Source organism: Podarcis filfolensis (assembly GCF_964270895.1).
Source record: "Podarcis filfolensis genome assembly, chromosome: 9".
Classification (NCBI taxonomy): domain Eukaryota; kingdom Metazoa; phylum Chordata; class Lepidosauria; order Squamata; family Lacertidae; genus Podarcis; species Podarcis filfolensis.
In genome coordinates this window covers 22,431,941-22,451,942 of record NC_139610.1, presented here as the reverse complement: position 1 = coordinate 22,451,942, position 20,002 = coordinate 22,431,941, and the positions used below count along the sequence as shown (strand labels likewise).

The window sequence follows — 20,002 nt, the reverse complement described above, 5'->3', positions numbered from 1 at the left end:
GCCATCCTCACCAGCAGACCCAGCTGTGAGGCCAAAAAGGCGCAGCAGGTCAGAGGGGGAGGTTTCTGACACGGGGGATGGTGTGGCTGGCCCAAGTGAATCAGGCGCAGTTCCAGAGTTCACGCTGAGGAGGTCAGCAAGGTCAACCAAGGGAAAGCCACCAGAAAGGTACGAAGCCACTAGCGTCTGGGTAGGTGTGGCTAGATGTGAACCTGAATCCTTTGAGGATGTTCAGAAGTTGCCTCAGGAAGAAGCTAGCAAATGGCGTGAGGTGATGCAGAAGGAGATGAACTCAATGGAGTCTCTTGGTGTGTTCTCACTCACACAATTGCCGGCTGGCAAGCAGACTATGAGTTGCAGATGGGTTTATCGCCTTAAACCCACAGAAGCTGGAGAACCACAGTATAAAGCTAGGTTAGTAGCTCGTGGATTCACACAGAAGAAGGGTGTCCACTTCACGGAGGTCTATTCGCCGACCTCGAGAGCAGAGACTCTGAGGACGCTTTTAGCAGTTGCTGCACATACGTTTTCAAAATGTGTGTCAGAGCGTTCGTGAGGGGCTAGTTGCTCTAAAATACTGTCCCTCAACCAAGAACCACGCTGATGGCTTCACGAAGCCGTTATCCTTCCAGAAGCATGAGGAGTTCTGTGAAGGTCTGTGTTTGGGGTGAGCATTGTTGCTTATTTCCCCAGATGCAGGACAAGAGGGGGTGTGGAGTTTGGAGTTTACAGGGTTAAAACTCCTTGGTGTCCTGTATCTGGGGAGTGGCCTGACGCAGGGCCGTACGTCACAGGCTTTGTCTGTGAGAGTTGGTTTCACTTTAGACTGAGAGACGCTGCAGAGAGACTGTGTGTGCTTTTAGCACGGAGAGATGCTGGAAAGCTCTGATGGAATGAGACTGATTTATGGCTTGTAAATAAACGCTTTTAGAGATAGCAATGAATTGTCTCTGGACTTGATTTATCCCTCTATCTCACACGGACGGCAGGACCGCTGCAACTCTGTTTTCCTGCCCAGGTCAGCCCCAACCAAAGCTGCGCAGGGGAAGCGCTGACTGGACGACAGGATTTATTGCCAAAGGGATTTGGACCACCGACCTGATCAGCAAGCCCTAGGCTCTGTGGTTTAGGCCACAGCGCCACCTGCATCCCTGATAGCATTCTAGCTGGCCTCTAATCTGCAAATAATTATCATTGCAAGATGGCTGGAAGATGGTGGGAGATTCATTGGCAGTGCTGGGGGAGAGCGGGTGTGACGTAGAAGACTCTTAAAGGTAAAGTGAGGAGAATTTGAGAAGGCATTTACCCCTTGGAAGCTGAAAGGTTTGTATGCATCATACGTACACATGAACAGGATGACAATATAAACCCCATTCCTGGTTGAATATAGCTGCACTTGTGTATGCAGTCTCTCGGGAAATATTAATTTAGCTATTCTGCATAGCTGTGCTACATGATAATAAACCCTACGTATCAATATTTAGATGTTATGGAGTTTTAAATCATCAAAATAGGGGCTTATTGCAACAAAATGACCGTATAATGAGTTGAACATAAATTTGAACAGAATAGTAAAACTCACTTGTACTGCTAGAAAATCGGTCACATCCTTTATGATTTAAATTTTAATATGTTAAGTGTTTATGTAGTTATGTGCCTAAAATAATTGGCACAATAAAATGTCTCATCCTATAAAGCTTTTACCCTCATAAACCTTATTCACACTAGTAGTTCCATTAACTCTAATAAATATGTATATATATTTATAGTCACAGCAGTAGCACTCCGCTCACACTTAGAGCGTGTTCATTGTCTATTTTCAGATACCCATAATTGGCCTCAAATAGTTTGGATGGAAATAATCTGTGACACAAGCCTGTTTTCGGACTGAGAGTGGGGAGGATATTTTAATGGAAATGGCTGAGAAACTGCGGAGATTTGAGGCAGAGATTAAGTGTTACTGTCTGCAGCTGAAATGGAAGGGTTTCATTAGTTGCTAGAAGACGCCAGAACTCCTTCAAAGTAGAAGATGACAATTTCTCCTGGATACGCTATGTTCACTATTTATTTACGAAAAATATTTGTAGGCTGCCTTTCAAGGGAATGCCCTCTCAAGAAGATCCATAGATGCTACTTTGACATAGCAGATTTCTGTGAACTTTTAAGAGACAGGATTTCAGCACCATAGGCCTAAACAATGCCAGCCTGAAAGCCTTAGTTGAAGGAGCCAAGCTTAATTCATTGCAGGCTTCCATGGCTGTGGGGCCACCACAAAAAGGCCCTGTCTCTCATGCCTGCCAAATTAATTGTTCTGATCGGCAGACACACAGGCAGGACTTCATGTCCTGCATTATTATTGGGGAAGCCTTGTTAGAATGTTACAGAATATTAAATAAACTCTCTGGGCCACCTAGTCACCTCCCCTGTCCAAAGCTGTATCTTTAATTTGTGAGGCCCTTTCACAGAGTAGCCAACATTGCTCAAGGGTGTCATAACCCAAAAACTAAAGCTTTGGGCAGAATGGCATAAGTGCCTTCAGCTGAATCATAGTTTATTGGAGGGGATATCCAAAAGAGGTGCCTTAGTGAGCTTAAAACAGGTACAGAACAGAGAGAGAGCCATAAAGTAAAGAGGAATATAACTGGTAGAGCAGGATAAATCCTGCTGCCTCTATTTATGCTATGTATATTTATATTCTACTTTATCCCACAGGATAAAGAATGTAATTAGCTTTATTTATATATAAGTGCTGTCAACAGAAACTGTCTAGATAAATAGACTAACTAGGAGGAAATCCGAAGTCGTGTGGGCTGGAGAGATGTGTGAAAGGAGTGGAAGTTTTCTCTTTTTATTAATAGCTTTTAAATACAATTTTAAATTGATTCTTGATAGCGTTAGTACAATTTGTGGGATTATTTTTTTTAACTAGGTGTTGCACAAATGCATATACAAAGGCCCTCCACAATCTTATTGATGGAAACTGCCGCCACACATGGACATAACATATAAACAATATACTGAAAACTGGAGGAGAATGCTAAAAAAAACAATTGTATACGGAGTAGGTGAAATATGAGACTTGAGGAATTGTTTTAAAAAGAGAGGGGGAGAGAGATTCAATTAAACTAATGTCAGCTGGTAAAGAGTTCTATAAATAAGAAGCAATCAGAGAAAAAGCTCAGGATACAAAATAGCTGGAGAGATGTCAGCTCTAGCAAACAACAAAGAACTTGGAAGAATGCAAAAAGCAAGAAGGAGAATATAAAGTACTCAGAGATGAAAGATAAGCAGGAGCTGGCGAATGGATGCGTTTGAAGGGAACTAACAGTCTTAAATTGAGTGCAAAAAAGGAAAGGTTACCAGTGAAAAGACATCAAAAGCTAATAAATATGAACATGCTGGCCTGTAACTAAGGGTACAGCCTTAATTTTGAGTGCTGTGTTGTGAGCTCTGAGGGGTCAGTGTGTCACACGACCCCTTTCTGAAAGCACCTCATAACACATCTCCCAACAAACTGCCCCTCCCCAAACACAGGGGCTTTAAGAATGTGCCTTTAAAACCGCAGTGAACAGCCTCACAAGACTCAGTGCATTGCATTTGTGTGCTATTTAATTAATTAATAAGGGTATACCCTGCTTCTCAGGAGTGGGGGGAACCCAGCCACCACCACCTTAAACTCACCTTGCCAAATTTTTAAAAATCCAAAAGACAAATGACCAGAACATACAACACATCAAAATGCAGAACAAAGCAGAAAAATTCTGCTTGAAGCGAGACACAGACACAACAATACATGCCTTTTTAGGAAGTGAATGCTAGTAATGTGGGGCTACCACTGAAAAGTCCCTGTCTCTGCTTCTCTACAGTCTGATGGACCTTGACAGCAGATCAGAGAGCAGGGGTTCAGTTGCTGATCACAAGGTCTGGGCTGGTTTGTATGGGTCCAAGTGATATTCCAGTCAATGGTCCCAAACCATTCACGTTTTTAAAGCAGGGATGGGAAACCTGTGGCCTTCCAGACAACGTCGGACTACAGGTCCAATCATCCATGAGAAAAATTGATTCCCAGTCTTTCTGGACTACAAATCCCATCATCCCATGCCACGAATAACTTCTAACCAATTAGTTTGCATAATTTCACAGATCATTGTTATTTTTAGCTATTCCAAATATATCAACGGTTACCATAACACTCTTTGTGAATGAGGACTGGGTATCTAACAATTGGATGAGGAAGCATTCCAGTAATCTAGGTGTTTCCTTTCAAACCCAATAGTCTGAGTTTGTGAGCACACCTCTGTGGTCTGCTCTGAATTTAGAAGCTCTGAGAAACTCATATCAACATCTGTCTTCATGCCAAGCGAGCCTTGCCAAGAGAGTAACAAGAATAATCCCATTTAGCCAGGGGGCTGGCTGGCAGCTTTTCCAGCGGTTTAGTTTGAAGCCAAGCAGTGTGAAGCAGAATGTGATATATGAAACGTCACAAGGGAAAATTCTGGATCAAAAGCATCACAAAAGAAAATAGGGGATAGGTGCAACTCAATATACATAGAACTTCAGTAATTAAATTCAAATAAACCATAGTGCTACAGAAATAATTCAGATCCCTTAGGAGTTTCTGAATGCTAAATAAATGTTATGCAAGTTTCAGTAATTCTGAGAGGAAAAACAAAATAACTTAGGACATTAAAACTTCCCCATTAATGATTCGAACTTTGGAAAATGATGGGACTTTAATATTTAGGGGCAATAGAGATGCCAGCCCTTTTTATAGAAAGGACTTATAGAAATGGTTGACCAGAAGGACACTGAAGGGATATTGACTACTCTTTGCAGCCTTAGTCAAACGTACCTTTCAGTTACTACATGGGGGTTTAGGAGACATTGTTGAGTATTATCCTGGGTTTTTTTGTTTTGTTTCAAAAATTAATGAACAGGGACAATTTTTCTATAAATTTATTGTTTTGACATTTATATTGACCTCTTGAGCTACAGGTCACCTTTGTAAGCAATATTATGTCCCTTATTATTTTTCAGGTCATTGTGCAATGCTAGATGGTTTTATTGCTGTCCAGTGTCGACTGATGCACATTGAAGCTGCAGTTAGAAGGTTTAGAATACGCTGTAGATCTACTAATTAGATATCTTTTTTTAGATAACAGTTTGTTTTGCAATCCTGCCCATTACACAAAAACACATGTATTTAAATCCCAACATTTGGTTAAAAATGTGAAGATGGAAGCTGTGCCCCTCCTTACTCTGCTCAACAACTCCCTGCTGTTCCCCACACATTAATTCCCCACATCTTCCCCATCCCCATCCTATGCTACTACTAAGCTAGTATTTCACCTTTCCAACCTCATTTCTGAACACGTCTCTTGTCTGTTCTGCAGCCCCACTTTGCATACCTGTTTTTACCTTCACCTCCTGATTCTGGGCAACCCCTTTTGCACGCAGACCACCTTCATAATAAGCTCCTACATCTTCCTCCTTCACACATTGCACTACAAATTCTGAGGCCGAGCTCAGAGTTCATGCAAACCTGGAATTGTGATGTGGCACTACAAATCCTCCAATGGCTATGTGATGACAACCTTACATTTTAAGGTATATAGGGAGATATAACTTAAATATGTGTTACATAGAGTGTGCCAGGGAAGCGGGTGGCTGCTGTGTTCTTAAATGTTAAACCTCTGCCAATGTCTGCCTTTCTTCTTATTTTCCGAGGGATGTTGGAAATTTTATATAACTACATTATTGCATCATTCTAAAATTAAAGTATCTGAACAAACAATCATTAGCTGCCCAAACTGGGGAAAGGATCAATAAGAAACAGCTTCTTTGAACTGGATATTTGTTAAACATCAAAGATGATTTAATAAGAAATTGTGCCAAAATTGTATCAGATGTAGCTTTTGTCATTTGGCGATTAGAGGTCTTTATGAAGACAAAACAAATCTCACACTAACGTAATGAAATGGTATTGTTAGGTCTGCAGAAAGTGAAAACAGGCATTTCCTTCAAAGGAACGATGTAAACACTGTGCTCTCTAGCGGCCACTGAGATAGCCTGTGAGTCTATTGTGATGGTTTCATTTGCCTTTCCCTCTCTCTAGTCTGGCAAATGAGATGGTACGCCTTAGGGTCGTAAAATTGGTATTCAAAGTGCATCCATTAGTATTGCAGCTTTGGGTGTGATTGACTTTGTGCTGGTAGATGACAGTGAAAACATTGAAAAAGACTCCCACAGGAAAGAGGCCTCAACTGGTGGGAGGGAATAAATGAGCCAGGTCTGCCAATGCCCTCCTCACATAATTACATGAGGCTAACAGCAACTGTGGTTCCCTCCTGCGTTTGGCACTAGGTTTTGTGAGGAATTAGCCACTGTTGATTTTTAGGGGCAGAAGACAATTTTGTAGCATGTTAACAATGAATTTCATTATGGCATGGGTTTTTACAGGACAGTGGAAAGGTTTGTAAAAATAACTTCCTGTCCTCTAGTATGTACTGCAGTTACAGAGGTGGGGGAGGGGGGCATATAAATAACAATTTGCTCCTTGACTGTTTTTGATTTAATGAGTTAAATATTTTATCTGTTCTAATTTTGCAAACAAGGTGGTAGCATTTTTTAAAAAATCTCATAGATTTAGGGGATTGGTGGTTTCATCCGAATAAGTCATTGCATGATCAAAACAACTATCACTCATGCAATGGAACCCCTCCTCCCAATTGTGTGTTCCCCACAACGCTCCAGATTTTTTTGGGGGATGGGGGAGGGAATCTCTGGAGCAAGTTCGGGATGTAAGGAGGTGCACAGGAAAAGAGAAGGAAGAAAAGCTCTGTTGCATGAGCAGAAATCATTCCGCTTGTGCAATGACTTACTTAGATGCATCTCTGTGATCCTGAAAAAATAGCCTAGAAATTGCTGGAATAAACTTTCAATAGGCATTGGTTCATCAGAGGCAAAAACTGGGCAGAGATGTCTATCGATGTATATAGCATGCATGCTTAGATATAGCTGTTATGAGCCATTGTAAAAATGTTATCCAGAAATTTCCCTTTATTTTGAAAACATTTTGTTTTGTTTTTTCATTTATTAACAATATTTGTACTACCCCAAAGTTCTGTGAACACCGTGTGTGTGTGTGTGTGTGTGTGTGTGTAAATCTAGCTTCTCCTCTGGCTTGAAGTGGTTTCTAACAATAAGCAGCTTCCCACATAACTTGTTACGGCATAACAATGGCATAAAGTCATTAAACATCAAATATGACCCAGCAGCCACAAAATCCAAATGCTGTTAAAGGAGCCAGGGGGAAATTAGCAAGTTGGCAAAACTGCTCTCAAACACAAATGGTCTTGCAACGCTTCCTTAACCTCACCAGTTAGCCACACTGACACGCTTTCTCTAGTAGCTTGTTCCAAAGCCTTCAAGCTATTGCAGGGAAGGCCCTTCTAGATCCCTTGTTAACAGCAATCTAATTCTAGGCAAAAGTTGCCTAAGCAGAGATTTACCTATCCATCTTAATTGAAGGAGGACAGGGAAATATCTCAACCTTACAGCCAGATTCCCTTGCAGACACCATTTCAGTTGCCACATGCCAGCTGTGAGGCCTGATGTAAATGTTTGTAGAGCAAGAAGTATAAATTTCTCTCTCTCTCTCTCTCTCTCTCTCTCTCTCTCTCTCTTACTTTTCTACACACACTTTGTTCTGGGCTCCATCCGAGCAAGCAGTATACATCATCAAAGTTCAGGGATGTTCGCCCCGAGGCAGCCCGGAGCAGGCGCAAAGAGAAGAGGCAGATCCGGGCGGCAGGGCGGCGGTGCAAGTGACAGGGGTGTGGAGCACAGAAGGGAGAGGGCAAGGCAGGCAAAATAATAAACAGGAATGGGCAAAAAAAAAAACCCAAACAAACAAAGTTCAGGGACGCACTTAAGCCAGGCAAAAACACTCTAGGAAGGCACAAAGCAGAACTGGTGGGTTGTGTTGCTTGGGGAGAGTCCCACAAGTCATATACAAAGCTTGGAGGCTGCATTTGGATCCTGGGTTCAAGCTGCCTTCCCCACCCTCAATATACACACTATGATGTGTGCATCTGACGCAGTGTCACTGAGAAGCCACAAGGCTAGGCTTCTTCAAACTCTGTCCTCCAGATATTTTGAGACTACAATCCCCATCATCCCTGATCAATGGTCCTGCTAGCTAGGGATCATGGGAATTGTAGGCCAAAAACATCTGGAGTGTCAAGTTTGAGGAAGCCTGCACTAGGCTGTCTGTGTTGGGTGGCTCATCCTGCCAGTCACTTCCTGTAGCCCAGTGGCTAGCAGGAGAGGTGGGAAGTCCCACTCAAACCTCTGACACCAGAGCATGAGTTCACATGGAGACTTTATGGAAACCAACATGTCTTGTCCTCCTTTTCCCCACCACAACATGTAATTTGACAATCATGAGAACATAAGAAGAAACTGCTGGATCAGGCCAATGGCCCATCTAATCCGGCATACTGTTTTCACAGGGGACCAACAGGGGCCTGTGGTAAGCTGGGGATGTGGGTGGCCCTGAGGTCTAAACCACTGAGCCTCTTGGGCTTGCCGGTTGGAAGGTTGGTGGCTCAAATCCCCATGATGGGGTTTGCTCCCATTCCTCTGTCCCAGCTCCTGCCAACCTAGCAGTTCTAAGCACATCAGTGCAAGTAGATAAATAGGTACCGCTGTGGCGGGAAGGTAAACAACGTTTCCGTGCACTCTGGTTTCTGTCACGGTGTTCCATTGCGCCAGAAGTGGTTTAGTCCTGCTGGCCACATGACCTGGACAAACGCCAGCTCCCTCGGCCTGAAAGCGAGATGAGCGCCGCAACCCCATAGTTGCCTTTGACTGGACTTAACCTTCCAGAGGTCCTTTACCTTTACCTTTTACCAATGGTAAACCCGGCAAGAAGGACCCAGCCATAACTGAACTCTCCCCATTTGTGATTCCCAGCAGCTAGCATTCAGAGGCATCCTGCCTTTAACAGAATGGAGGTAGTATCAACTTGTTTGAAGCACAAGTATCAACTTGTATGATGAAGCTTTAACTTTTAAAGCTTAGAAGTGCGGCATAATTGCCACGTCTTCAGTTTTACTGCTTTGAAGATACACCTGATCCTCTTGTTCCACCGAAGGGGACCAATGCTTAGCATTGGTTAAGGTATTTGTCAGTCCTTCCTCTCCTTCAGCCCACTCATGGCATGTGGGAGCAGTCACACTGAGCTGGAATGCCCCCCCCCCACAAGCCTAAGCAAGCTCAAAGTCTGCCAGAGTAGGTCTAGCCAGCTGCAAGGCTTTTTTTAATTGTCAAGATCTAGATAGTGAGCCTAAGGCTGCAGCAGTATAATCAAATTTACATCTAGCTGTTCCAATGTCTGCGCTCTTAGCAGCCTTTTCATTTCACTGTGTCAGAAATGACCGTTTGGACAGCTGGGACAACAGTGTGTTCCTGTCTCTTTAAAAAGCAAAGTAAACTTTTTTTGGAACTTGACAGAAATGCTCTCCTCTGATGCCAGCTTATTAATTTAAATGGAGTTTAATTAATGCCCCCACGCAAACATCTCTAGATTATTTTTTCCCCATCACCTGTACCAACTCATTGAAGCACAAAACCCATGCTGCTTTATTCAGGTAACAGCACTGCAGACCGTTGTGGCATCTAAAATATGCAATCATGTTTAAATTTTAATGGGGGCTATTGCAGGAGCTAATTGAATTGCCTTGAGGACTAAAATGTAACTCACACAGGTCTTGTTTCCAATTACCGTTTTCTATTTTATTTACACAGTTTAACAGGGAGAAAGGAATGAGTGCAATCTACATTTAATGTAAGTGTCTTACTGAACCGTGACAGATATCACTCTGGAGATCACAAACATATGAAGCATTTAGAGAAATTTCAAAAAAAATATATAATCCATTATGGCTATCGTTGATTACTCTAGAGAGTGTGTGCAAAGTATATACCATCTCTGGTTCAGTAATGCTAAATAAGTCTAGGAGAGCAGATAAATAATTTGGTTCTCAAGAAATAGACATGTGTTTGATATTATTCATTTTGATACTTTGGGTTGGACATTCCACTCTTGCTGCCTTCAGTGGGACCAAAAGAATGTCTTAGAGTTAAATTGCAAATCCATTCACAAGATTGGGTTCTTCTGTCATGAAGCGCTGATCTGCCAAGCATTATTTTGTGTAGGAGACCAGTCCATACTAGCCACTCTGCTACTACAGGACATGGGAAATCAATATTGATTAGGATAGTAAATTTTGAAGAACACTTTGCAGCAAAGTGTGAAGTTCTTATTCCACCCCACTTTAAAGTGACCAAGAAACAGATGCAGATAGAAACAAGGCTGGTACTTCATAGGTGGCAAGCTGGTGGCACAACTGGGCAACTGCTGAAGGCCTGGCAATGTCTCTCTGCCTCTGCTTCTTGCTCTCTAACCACAATGCCCCTTCCTCTATCCACACCACTGGCATTGCTGCCTGCTCTCTGCTTATCATCTGTGTAGGAAGAGGTCTTACTGACCATAGCTGTCAATTTACAGATTTGAAAATAAGGGGCCAGCAGCCTCGAAAATAAGGGATCAGCAGCCAAAATAAGGGATTTTAGTCAACCAGCTCCCAAGCCAAAGGCAGAAAGCCCAGCCAGCAGCCAAACAAAGCCTCAAGCAGTAGTTCCCACAGTGCAGCAACCCGGCAAAGGGGATGCAGCAAGGAAAACCACTGTCACCTCTCAGCTGGGAAGCGCTGAGCAAAGGCGAGTCCCCAGGCAACGCAGCCGATTTGATCAGCACAGGCATGCAAGCTCCACCCCCCGGTCGTTCTTAGACTCCTTATTGGGTGAGCAATGCAGCCAAGCAACACAGTTGGAGCCTCCCTCCTCCCTGGCCGGCAGGGAGGGAGGGAGAGGAGCTGCTTCCTTTGAAACCCAGGAAATTTACAGGATATCATCAATCCAGGTCAGCAGCGGGAAACGGCGCTGGGATAAGGGAGTTTCCCGCCAAATAAGGGACGGTTGACAGCTATGCGTACTGACTTATCTGTTGGCAGCCATCTGTCTCAAGAGACATTAGAAGAGTGTGCTACCAAGGGTAAAGTCAAGCTGTTGGAGAGTTACAGCGACTGCTGTGGCTGTAGAGATCAATACAGGAGAGACATGTTTTATTGCAATTGGGACAGATGAAGGCATACAGTTTTGCTGTTACAGGTGCACCATGGCTTACATGTTTCTTTACAGCTATGTTAAAAACATATGTTGTCATCTCTGCAAAGCCAAATGCCTAAGGACTCATTAAAAAAGTACCAGAATATATGTGTTGGATAGAAAAAACAGGTGTCATTAGTTTAATAAAAAAAAACTTCAGGGATCATCATTACATTTCTATCTTTTTAGCTTTATTATGATTTATTTATCTCTCATATGGGTAGTATCCTGTTACTGATAGTAACACAGTTGATTTTTATATACTGAAATGGATCTTATTTGCATTTTTCTTGCAAGGAAAATGAATTAGTCAGCTAGCACTTGTGACTGCATGAAAAACCTAAAATTCTTTACAGTGGATAAGAGTAAAGCCTTCTGAAGACAAGTGACTGTTACTAGAAAGAAAGTTGGCAATTCACTCTAAACGGCACCACTGTCGTATCAAGATTTAGGAGACAAAATCCTTGCAGTGTTGTAAGAAAAGATCTTTTGAAGCAAGTGACCTTTAGTATTAAGTTAATTCTTTGCTGAAGTCTGCCGGGCCCTTTGGCCATTGTGACTTGCTGTTGCAGTTACTTTGATCACAGAAATGGATTTGGAAAGTGGATCTGTTAAAAGACCTTGAGTGAAGACTCTCTTGTAGCTGTACCTGAAGTTGAACTGATGTGATGGCAAGTGAGTATGCTAATTCAGCCGACCGCCTTGAACATAAGAGCTCTGCAGCATCAGGCTAAAAGCCCATCTTGTCCAACATCCTTTGCTCACATCGGCCAGCTAGATGCATATGGAAAGCTCCTGAGCAGTAACTTGAGTGCAACAGCACTTTCCCCACCTGTGTTTCCCAGCCAGCTTAATTGGATGACCCTGACTTCTAGAATTAGGAGAGGCAGAAATAAATTCACTTTCCCCATACCATGCAAAATTTTATACACCTCTATCATGTTCTCCTCTGCTTGTCATTTTTTCTAAGCAACAAAGCCCCAAGTGTTGCCCCCTTTCCTCATAGAGGAGCTTCTCAAAGCCCTTGATCATTTTTGTTGTCCTTTTTGAACTTTTCCCAGCTCTGCAAAATTCTTTTTTTAGATACAAGGGCCTGAACTAAACACAGTATTCCAAGTATCACCCCATCATAGATTTCTATAATAGCTTTAGTGGTATTGATAGTTTTGTTTTCAGTCCCTTTCATGCCATTCACCTTTTTCACAGCTGCCACACACTAGTTCAGCATCTTCATAAAGCTATCCACTATGACCCTAAGCTCTTGTTCCTGGTCAGTTACTGCCAGTTCAGACCCCATCAGCAAATGTGTGAAATTATAATGTCTTTGAAATTTATGTGACATTTTGCCACAGTATGTATTATTTTACATTTGCTTCCATCTTACTGCCCATTCACCCATTTGGGATAGATCCTTTTGGAGCTCCTCACAATTCCTTCTTGTTTTATCTGCCTTAAACAATTTGGTATTATCAGCAAACAAGGCTATGTCAGTGCTCACCCATAATTCTACACCATTAATGAGCAACTGAAAAAACACAAGTCCTTGGCCCAGGTGGGTGTCCCTCCACTTTTTACATCCTTCCATTGGGAGAAATGTCCCTGTTTTACACTCAGTTTCCTGTTTCTTAACCAGTTACTAATCCATAAGAGGATTTACCTTATTCCCATGAGTTGCTAAACTTTACTCAGGGGACACGGATGAGGTGCTTTGTCGTTATTATTATTATTATTATTATTATTATTACTACTATTATTAAAGTCTTACATACACAATGACACATCTACCTGTAGGCTTGTTGACATATCAGAGAACTCTGAAAGGATAGTGAGGCAGGAGTTGCTCTTTTCTACAATTGGTAATTCTATATTTTGCACTGCTTTCCACCAGTTTTCCTAGAACAAACATTAAGCTAACCAGCCTGTGATTTCCCAGATTCTCCCAGATCTCTTTTTTCAAAAAAATATTGATACGTTGGCCACTTTCCAGTCGGGTAGAGAAGCTGACCTTAGGGACCCGTTACATATTTTGCTAGAAGATTGGCAGTTTCATATTTGAGTTCTTTAATAATAATAATAACTCTTAGGTAGATGCACTCAGACCCCAGTGATTTGTTAGTTTTTAATTTGTCAAATAAGGCTTAGCTTAGAACATTCCTCAGACTCCCTCAGGTTTCATTGTGAACGTAATTCAGTTCCATGTAGGATGCAGTATATATGGGACTGTGGGTCCTTCAGACAGAGAAGCCTTCTGGACCCAGCCTCTAAAATAATATGCAAGCTGCTCTGACTATGTTGGCAAATGCTGCTCACACATGGTGGCACAATTTTTGGCTGTGTGACCTGTGCCTGTTGCTCCCGAGAGACAACATGATTGTGCTATCTTCAACATGCGACCATTATACAAGAAGGGCTCCTAAGGATAAATTTTAGAGCATACGTACGCACTCTCTTGCAATACATTTTGAAATCACCACTGCTTCTGGATGCACTTCACCCTGGCTGCAAGCCCAGGAACAGTTGCACTAACTACTCCCAGCTCATCATTGCTTGAAACTGCCCCAAATGTATAGCAAAAGCAGTACTAGGGATAGCATAAGAGTTTATCCGAACTTGGCTCAGATTCTAATTCAAGAGGTTTGCAAATAAAAGGGGGGGGGGGGAGAGAGAGAAAAGCAAGTCCGAACCAAACTTGAATCTTCCAAACTCTGAACATCCTTTTCTAAGTGTTCAAAGTCAAAGTGCTCAGGAAAGGAAATCCTATGTTACTCGTTTTTCCAGCCCCAATTCATACTAATAGAGATTTTAGAAGCTGGCCCATCTCTATAAAGAACCGGGGTGCAGATCATCAAAAGTATTGCCGCTTCATTCTTCAAATCCAGTTCCATATATACTTTTGGGGGGATCATTATCTATGTTCACATTAATAAAAGCAGTAATTTGTGTGTCTTTTCATCTTAGGGAGTTGGTTATTTACATTTTGAGATATATAGTTTTCAACTCCTGACAGGTACTGTCAAGGCTGCCCAAGGTCCCAGCTCACAAAGGACCAACGCTGCTTTCTTATTAAATACAAAAGTCTTTATTGAAGTTCAGTTTCACTTCCAGAGCCGCAGCGCGCAGCCCCACGTCTCAACTGTCAGACCGCTGATGACCCTTCTGAATCTCCTCCCCCTGTACACCAATTTAAGACCCTCGCCTTGCTCCACCTTTTCCGCTGCTCCTTCCTCCTCTGGGTCCGCCTGCCCGCCGGGGTCTCGCCCTTCCTAGCCTCTCCTGACGCTGATTCCCCTGAGCCTTCTCCCTCCCTCCGGCGGGCTTTAGGAGCTGGTTCCCCATCCAGGTCTCCTGCTGTCCCGCACGCCTGTACATTTGAACTTGGCACACGCGCCCAGCCAGCAGTTTTCCTCCTAACCGTTTCACTGCTGCTGTCACTGCTTCCCCCTTCGGGTGGGCTAGCTGCAACTGACCTCCCCTCCATTCCCCCACTCTCCGATGGAGGCGTGGTCAGCCCTGACTTACTCTCCCTCCCCTCCGGAGGAGACGCTGGCCCTGACACATGTGACTCTTCCCCCCCACTACGCTCTGGTGGGGAAAATGGTCCCGATCCTCCACTGCTGCTTTGGGGTTCCCCTCTGGCTCCTTGTTTCTGGTGCATCCCCCCTGGGACCCCCCTTGCCCTGACCATCGGAGCCCCCTTCTGGGAATCTTCTGATTCGCTGGAGAAGCTCATGGAATCTCTCGGGCCACTGTCATAGTCCCCTACGCTTCCCTCGGATTCTTCCCCTTCGCTCTCCAATTCCTCTCTCCCCAGTGCTCCTGCTCCTGATTCCCTGACAGGTACCTTAGGTGCTGCATACTTTGGTGCTATATGTTAATGGCTATGTAGATGCCCTAATTACCTTTCTGTAGGCCGCTTGATTTAATTTAGGCTTCATTAACTTCCATCCCTTAGGTTGACTTTCCTTCAGGTATCCTGAAATTTGATAGCATTGTAATAGGCTTTTATTTATCGTGGGGTGGGGATTCTGCTTATAGAGGGACTGCATACACAGGAAGTTTAGTGTGGAGGTGGTGGTGCTTAGAGGAGCTTGCCAAAACTGAGGTATAAATTACAAGTTTTGGTTCTGTACAATATAATTTTGTACTGGAAGTGACTCCTGGGTTCCTAAATTATCCTTACAAATAATTATTCGCCAGCTGGTTTCCCAGCCCCACATCCTCTTATCAGTGCTCCTACTTTACTTTAGTTTTCTGCCAGCTATTCGCTGTCACATGCTGTGAGCCTGTTGTAACTCACTGTTAGAGCATCTGTTTTGCATTACGCAGTTCCAGGTTCAATTCCCAGTATTTCAGGACTGGGAGATACCCCTGACTGAAATCCTGGGGAGCTGGTGCCAGTTTAGGAGGGTCTGAGCTACATGCACCCTCGTCCATACCACAGTCACTTAAATATAAGAGTGACAACAGAACAAGTGCAACACTTCTTTTTCATGCAGTGTAGCATCATGTCACGCAAAGGCTCTTCTCTCATCCCCCCCCCCTCCTTTCTGCCTTAAAGACAAAAGGTCTACAAGATCTGCATAGGCAGCTGTCAAAGCAGCAGTAGATTTTATTTCATATGTAATAAATGTATACCTCACAATTAATGTAATCTGCATGCTTTGGGTGGACCTCATCTATGAAAAGTGTAGAAATTAACTTTCTGGTAAATGGTCAGTTAGTGGTCCAGGAAACCAGCAGGTCACCGTCACTGGGAAATGAAAAAGTGTTGGAAGAGATTTGAAGTTTTAGCATAAGAAGGCCACTGATCCCTCAGTACAGTGGAACCTCAGGTTATGTACTGTCCTCCTTACAAACACTTTGGGTTACGAGCTCCGCTAACCCGGAAGTAGGTGTTCCAGGTAGTGAACTTTGCCCCGGGATGCGTGCCAGTGGCTTGGCGGTAGTGGGAGGCCATTAGCGAAAGCGCACCTCAGGTTGAGAACGGACCTCCAGAACTAATTAAGTTCGTAAATGGAGTTACCACTGTACATAGACTTGCCCTTCACATGAGTGGATCCCTTTGTCCTTTTGGATGAATGAAATAAAGTGCCCCCTCCCACCTCACTGAATGACAAGTATTTCAACATATGTGCACTCACATCTTCAGACTGCCATTTTCTAATTGGTCTTGTTCCTCGGCCTAGTCCCTCCTCGACCCTTACATAGTGTCTTATCTGGCAACATTTTGAAGCATCATTCTGATACTTTTGTGTATTTTTAATGGTTTTGTGGCTTTTTTTAATGGAACCAAGTATGGAATCTCCCAGGGAGGGTAGCACACAAGGGCCAGGCTAAAAATTCAGCTTGCTGGATAATTCCCAGTACCTGCTGTTCAATATTTAGGTTTTGATCTGTGTTAGTGCTACAATTCTGATTAAAGCTCAGGAAATTGGCAGACAAACACTGCTTTAAGAATAGCCTTCTAGGAATAGGCCAAAGGCACATCTAGTCCAAGACTCGGTTGTGAACAATAGCCAGTCAAATGCCTTTGGGAAGGCCACCAATGGTGTGATGACAGTATGGGAGATAACTCAATGGTGATGGCAGTAGCCTACCCCTTTTAGTTATTTCCCATAATAGTTCTTTGGTTTTAAGCAAGAATTTAGAAAGGTGCAGCTCTGCAGCCGTGTTTATGCACCTCTGTCATTTCTCTGTATTTCTTTGTACTTTGTACCCTGCTTTTGCCAGGCTGGATTTTATTTGCTTTTAATTCTGCTGACACATATCTTAACTAATTGTATCCTTTTAAAAATCCTTTGTATGTGCTAATCTAATACTTACTCTCCCTTTCCCTCCATTTCTTAGAGTTACATTCATGGAAGCAGCCAAGCACAATTCGTTGCAGAGTCTCATATTATACTGCTCCTGAGTATCCTTCAAATGTTGATGGATGGAACAAGGCAAGCTAAGCAGAGTCTGCTATTACATGAAATTGCACTGACAGTGAATATCACTGAGGTTTTGAACAGGTATTGCGTTCCCTGTCTATTTGCTATGTGATTAAGATGATGCCCAATAGTTTGGGGGGTTTTATGTGTAGAGAAAGGTAGATGTTTTTGTTGTATACTGCTAACTGGTTACCTGGTGCTGTGTTGCGTATTCTTTTCCCCTTGTAACAGAAACCAACTATGTTGTGTTAAACTATGGATCAGCTCAGGATGTCAGCAGTGATCATCAAGTGACAAGATCATCATTTTAATCTTTTGCTAAACTTGCCGTTATTGCAAGGATAGGGAACCAGTTGCCCTCCAGATATTGTTGGATTGCAACTCTCATCATCCCCAACAATTTGGTGTCTAGTAACATCTGGAGAGCAAATAGGTCTTCCTTTATCACAACAAAGGATTGTATTCCTAGTTGAAATGTGGAAGCAAGTCTCATTGGAAACATATTTCCCCCACCCAACACACACATGCCATTTTACATCTCTTAAGTACTCATACCTTCTCCACACAAATGAATGGATGGATAATAATAATTAATAATTATTATTTCTACCCCACCCATCAATAGGATCAATGCATCAATAGGAGCATAGCATCTAGATCAAGGGAAGTAATAGTGCCACTGTATTCTGCTCTGGTCAGACCTCACCTGGAGTACTGTGTCCAGTTCTGGGCACCACAGTTCAAGAAGGACACTGACAAACTGGAACGTGTCCAGAGGAGGGCAACCAAAATGGTCAAAGGCCTGGAAACGATGCCTTATGAGGAACGGCTAAGGGAGCTGGGCATGTTTAGCCTGGAGAAGAGGAGGTTAAGGGGTGATATGATAGCCATGTTCAAATATATAAAAGGATGTCACATAGAGGAGGGAGAAAGGTTGTTTTCTGCTGCTCCAGAGAAGCGGACACGGAGCAATGGATCCAAACTACAAGAAAGAAGATTCCACCTAAACATTAGGAAGAACTTCCTGACAGTAAGAGCTGTTCGACAGTGGAATTTGCTGCCAAGGAGTGTGGTGGAGTCTCCTTCTTTGGAGGTCTTTAAGCAGAGGCTTGACAACCATATGTCAGGAGTGCTCTGATGGTGTTTCCTGCTTGGCAGGGGGTTGGACTCGATGGCCCTTGTGGTCTCTTCCAACTCTGATTCTATGATTCTATCTGGCTGAATCACAAGGATGGGGTATATATAATCTACAAGCAGTGAACATTTTGTGCAGGGATTCTGTTTCTGTCCCCCACACATGTCGGTAGAGCATGCATAAGCGTGCTCTGCCCCTCCCCAGTTCCACCCCCATTTCACCCCCATTTTGCCTTCTTCCAGGTCCGAAAGGACCCACATATCAGCGATCATGTGTCAATTGGACAGGCCTAAAATTGTCGTTCCCTGTATATATCTGATTAGAAAAGAAAGTCTATATAAAATGGGATGGATGCGCATAACCGCAACACCAACTCCAGGCTCTAAGGGCCTAGACCCATTTGAACAAATCCTTCTCTTTTAATAGGTTCATCAGTCAGGTAATAATGTTGGCTGTATGGTTATGCTCCCTAGTAGCAACAAACGTAGGGCAATCCTTTTTTGATGCAGAGAAGTCACTGTGGTGTTGACATCCATCAGTCTTGTGACACAGTGGAGTGTGTCTCTGGGGGTGAAGTCAAACAGCTGTATTAGCAGCACCAAAGTGACCTCCTCAGGGCAAAAGCCTGGGCAGTGTGTATGGAAGTCCTGGGTCATCATATTACATTTGCAGGAGATTTTAGAAGGAATTGTCTTACTTGTATTACAGAGTAATTGTAACTGATTGTGTGTTCTGCCCAAGCTGCCATATTAACCTATATCTACCACAACGCTCCTAGTACCACTAGGAAAATCTGAGAGTTCCTAATGTTTTGCTGTTTGCTGTCAAAATTTCCCCATTTTCACCATTAGTAATATACATCAGAAATGCTGCACAATTTAAGGATGGTATGGAAGATGGGGGGGTGGGGTTCCAGTGGATTCTGGTCCTCATACTGGATTCTCTCTGAGAACTATTTGCGGTATTCACTACTGTATTGGGGACTGTGCATGGAATATTCTCTGACTCACCAAAATGTATGGGGAGTCCATGGTTCTGTGGAACTATGGATGTGTTAAAGACAACTGTTGTTTTATGAAACTCCCTTGTGCGCTGTTGTTTTCACCCCATGGATCGGACAGACAGGTGGTAATACTTCACAACTAGCAGTTCCAACTTCATACATTACCATAAGTGGGAAATATTAGGGCGAGGGAATAGTTCCTGCTCAGGAAGTGGTAGTCGCAAGGCTTCCTTGATGATTGCAGGTTCCCAACATTGATTTTCAATTAGCTTCCAACTTTTACCAGTGTTTCTAATTCAAATGCTTCTGTCTCTTTGGGTGGATAGAGGGTGGTCATCAAAGGACCCTTAAACAAATTTTCTATAGAGGAGAGTCCCAAGGGGTTCAGTGAACCCTGACTTTCAATAAATTTCATCAGACTTACAGTAACATTCAAAGCCAAGTTGCCAAGGAACCTTTCTTTACTGGCCTGACACATCCTTCTCACGGCTTTCTAGTTTGAATAGAGGATTTAAACTAGCACATCCCACAAGAGTTTTTGAAGGTTTTATTTCATGGCTCAGTACTGTCAACTGAAATTTGTGATGCAAAGAGGTTATGCAAGCAGTGTGAAGTCTTACATATGGATTTTTAACAGTTACGCTTGGAAGAGTTTGTTTCCATTATCCTTTATGTACCAGCAATAATTATTAGCTGCGCTGT

The 20,002-nt window shown here is 43.1% G+C and overlaps 1 protein-coding gene across 2 annotated transcripts in view; it reads left to right on the top strand.

Moving 5' to 3' along the window:
* TUSC3 (tumor suppressor candidate 3) overlaps positions 1 to 20,002 on the top strand; it is a 128,049-nt gene that overhangs the window by 82,177 nt on the left and 25,870 nt on the right. For both annotated transcript variants that reach the window (XR_014551989.1, XM_083630678.1), the window contains exon 7: positions 17,080 to 17,143. Coding sequence is in view for 1 of the 2 variants with exons in the window: in XM_083630678.1 (XP_083486804.1) it covers positions 17,080 to 17,143 (64 nt within the window). In the remaining variant the exon portion in view is untranslated. The remainder of the gene's footprint in view (positions 1 to 17,079; positions 17,144 to 20,002) is intronic.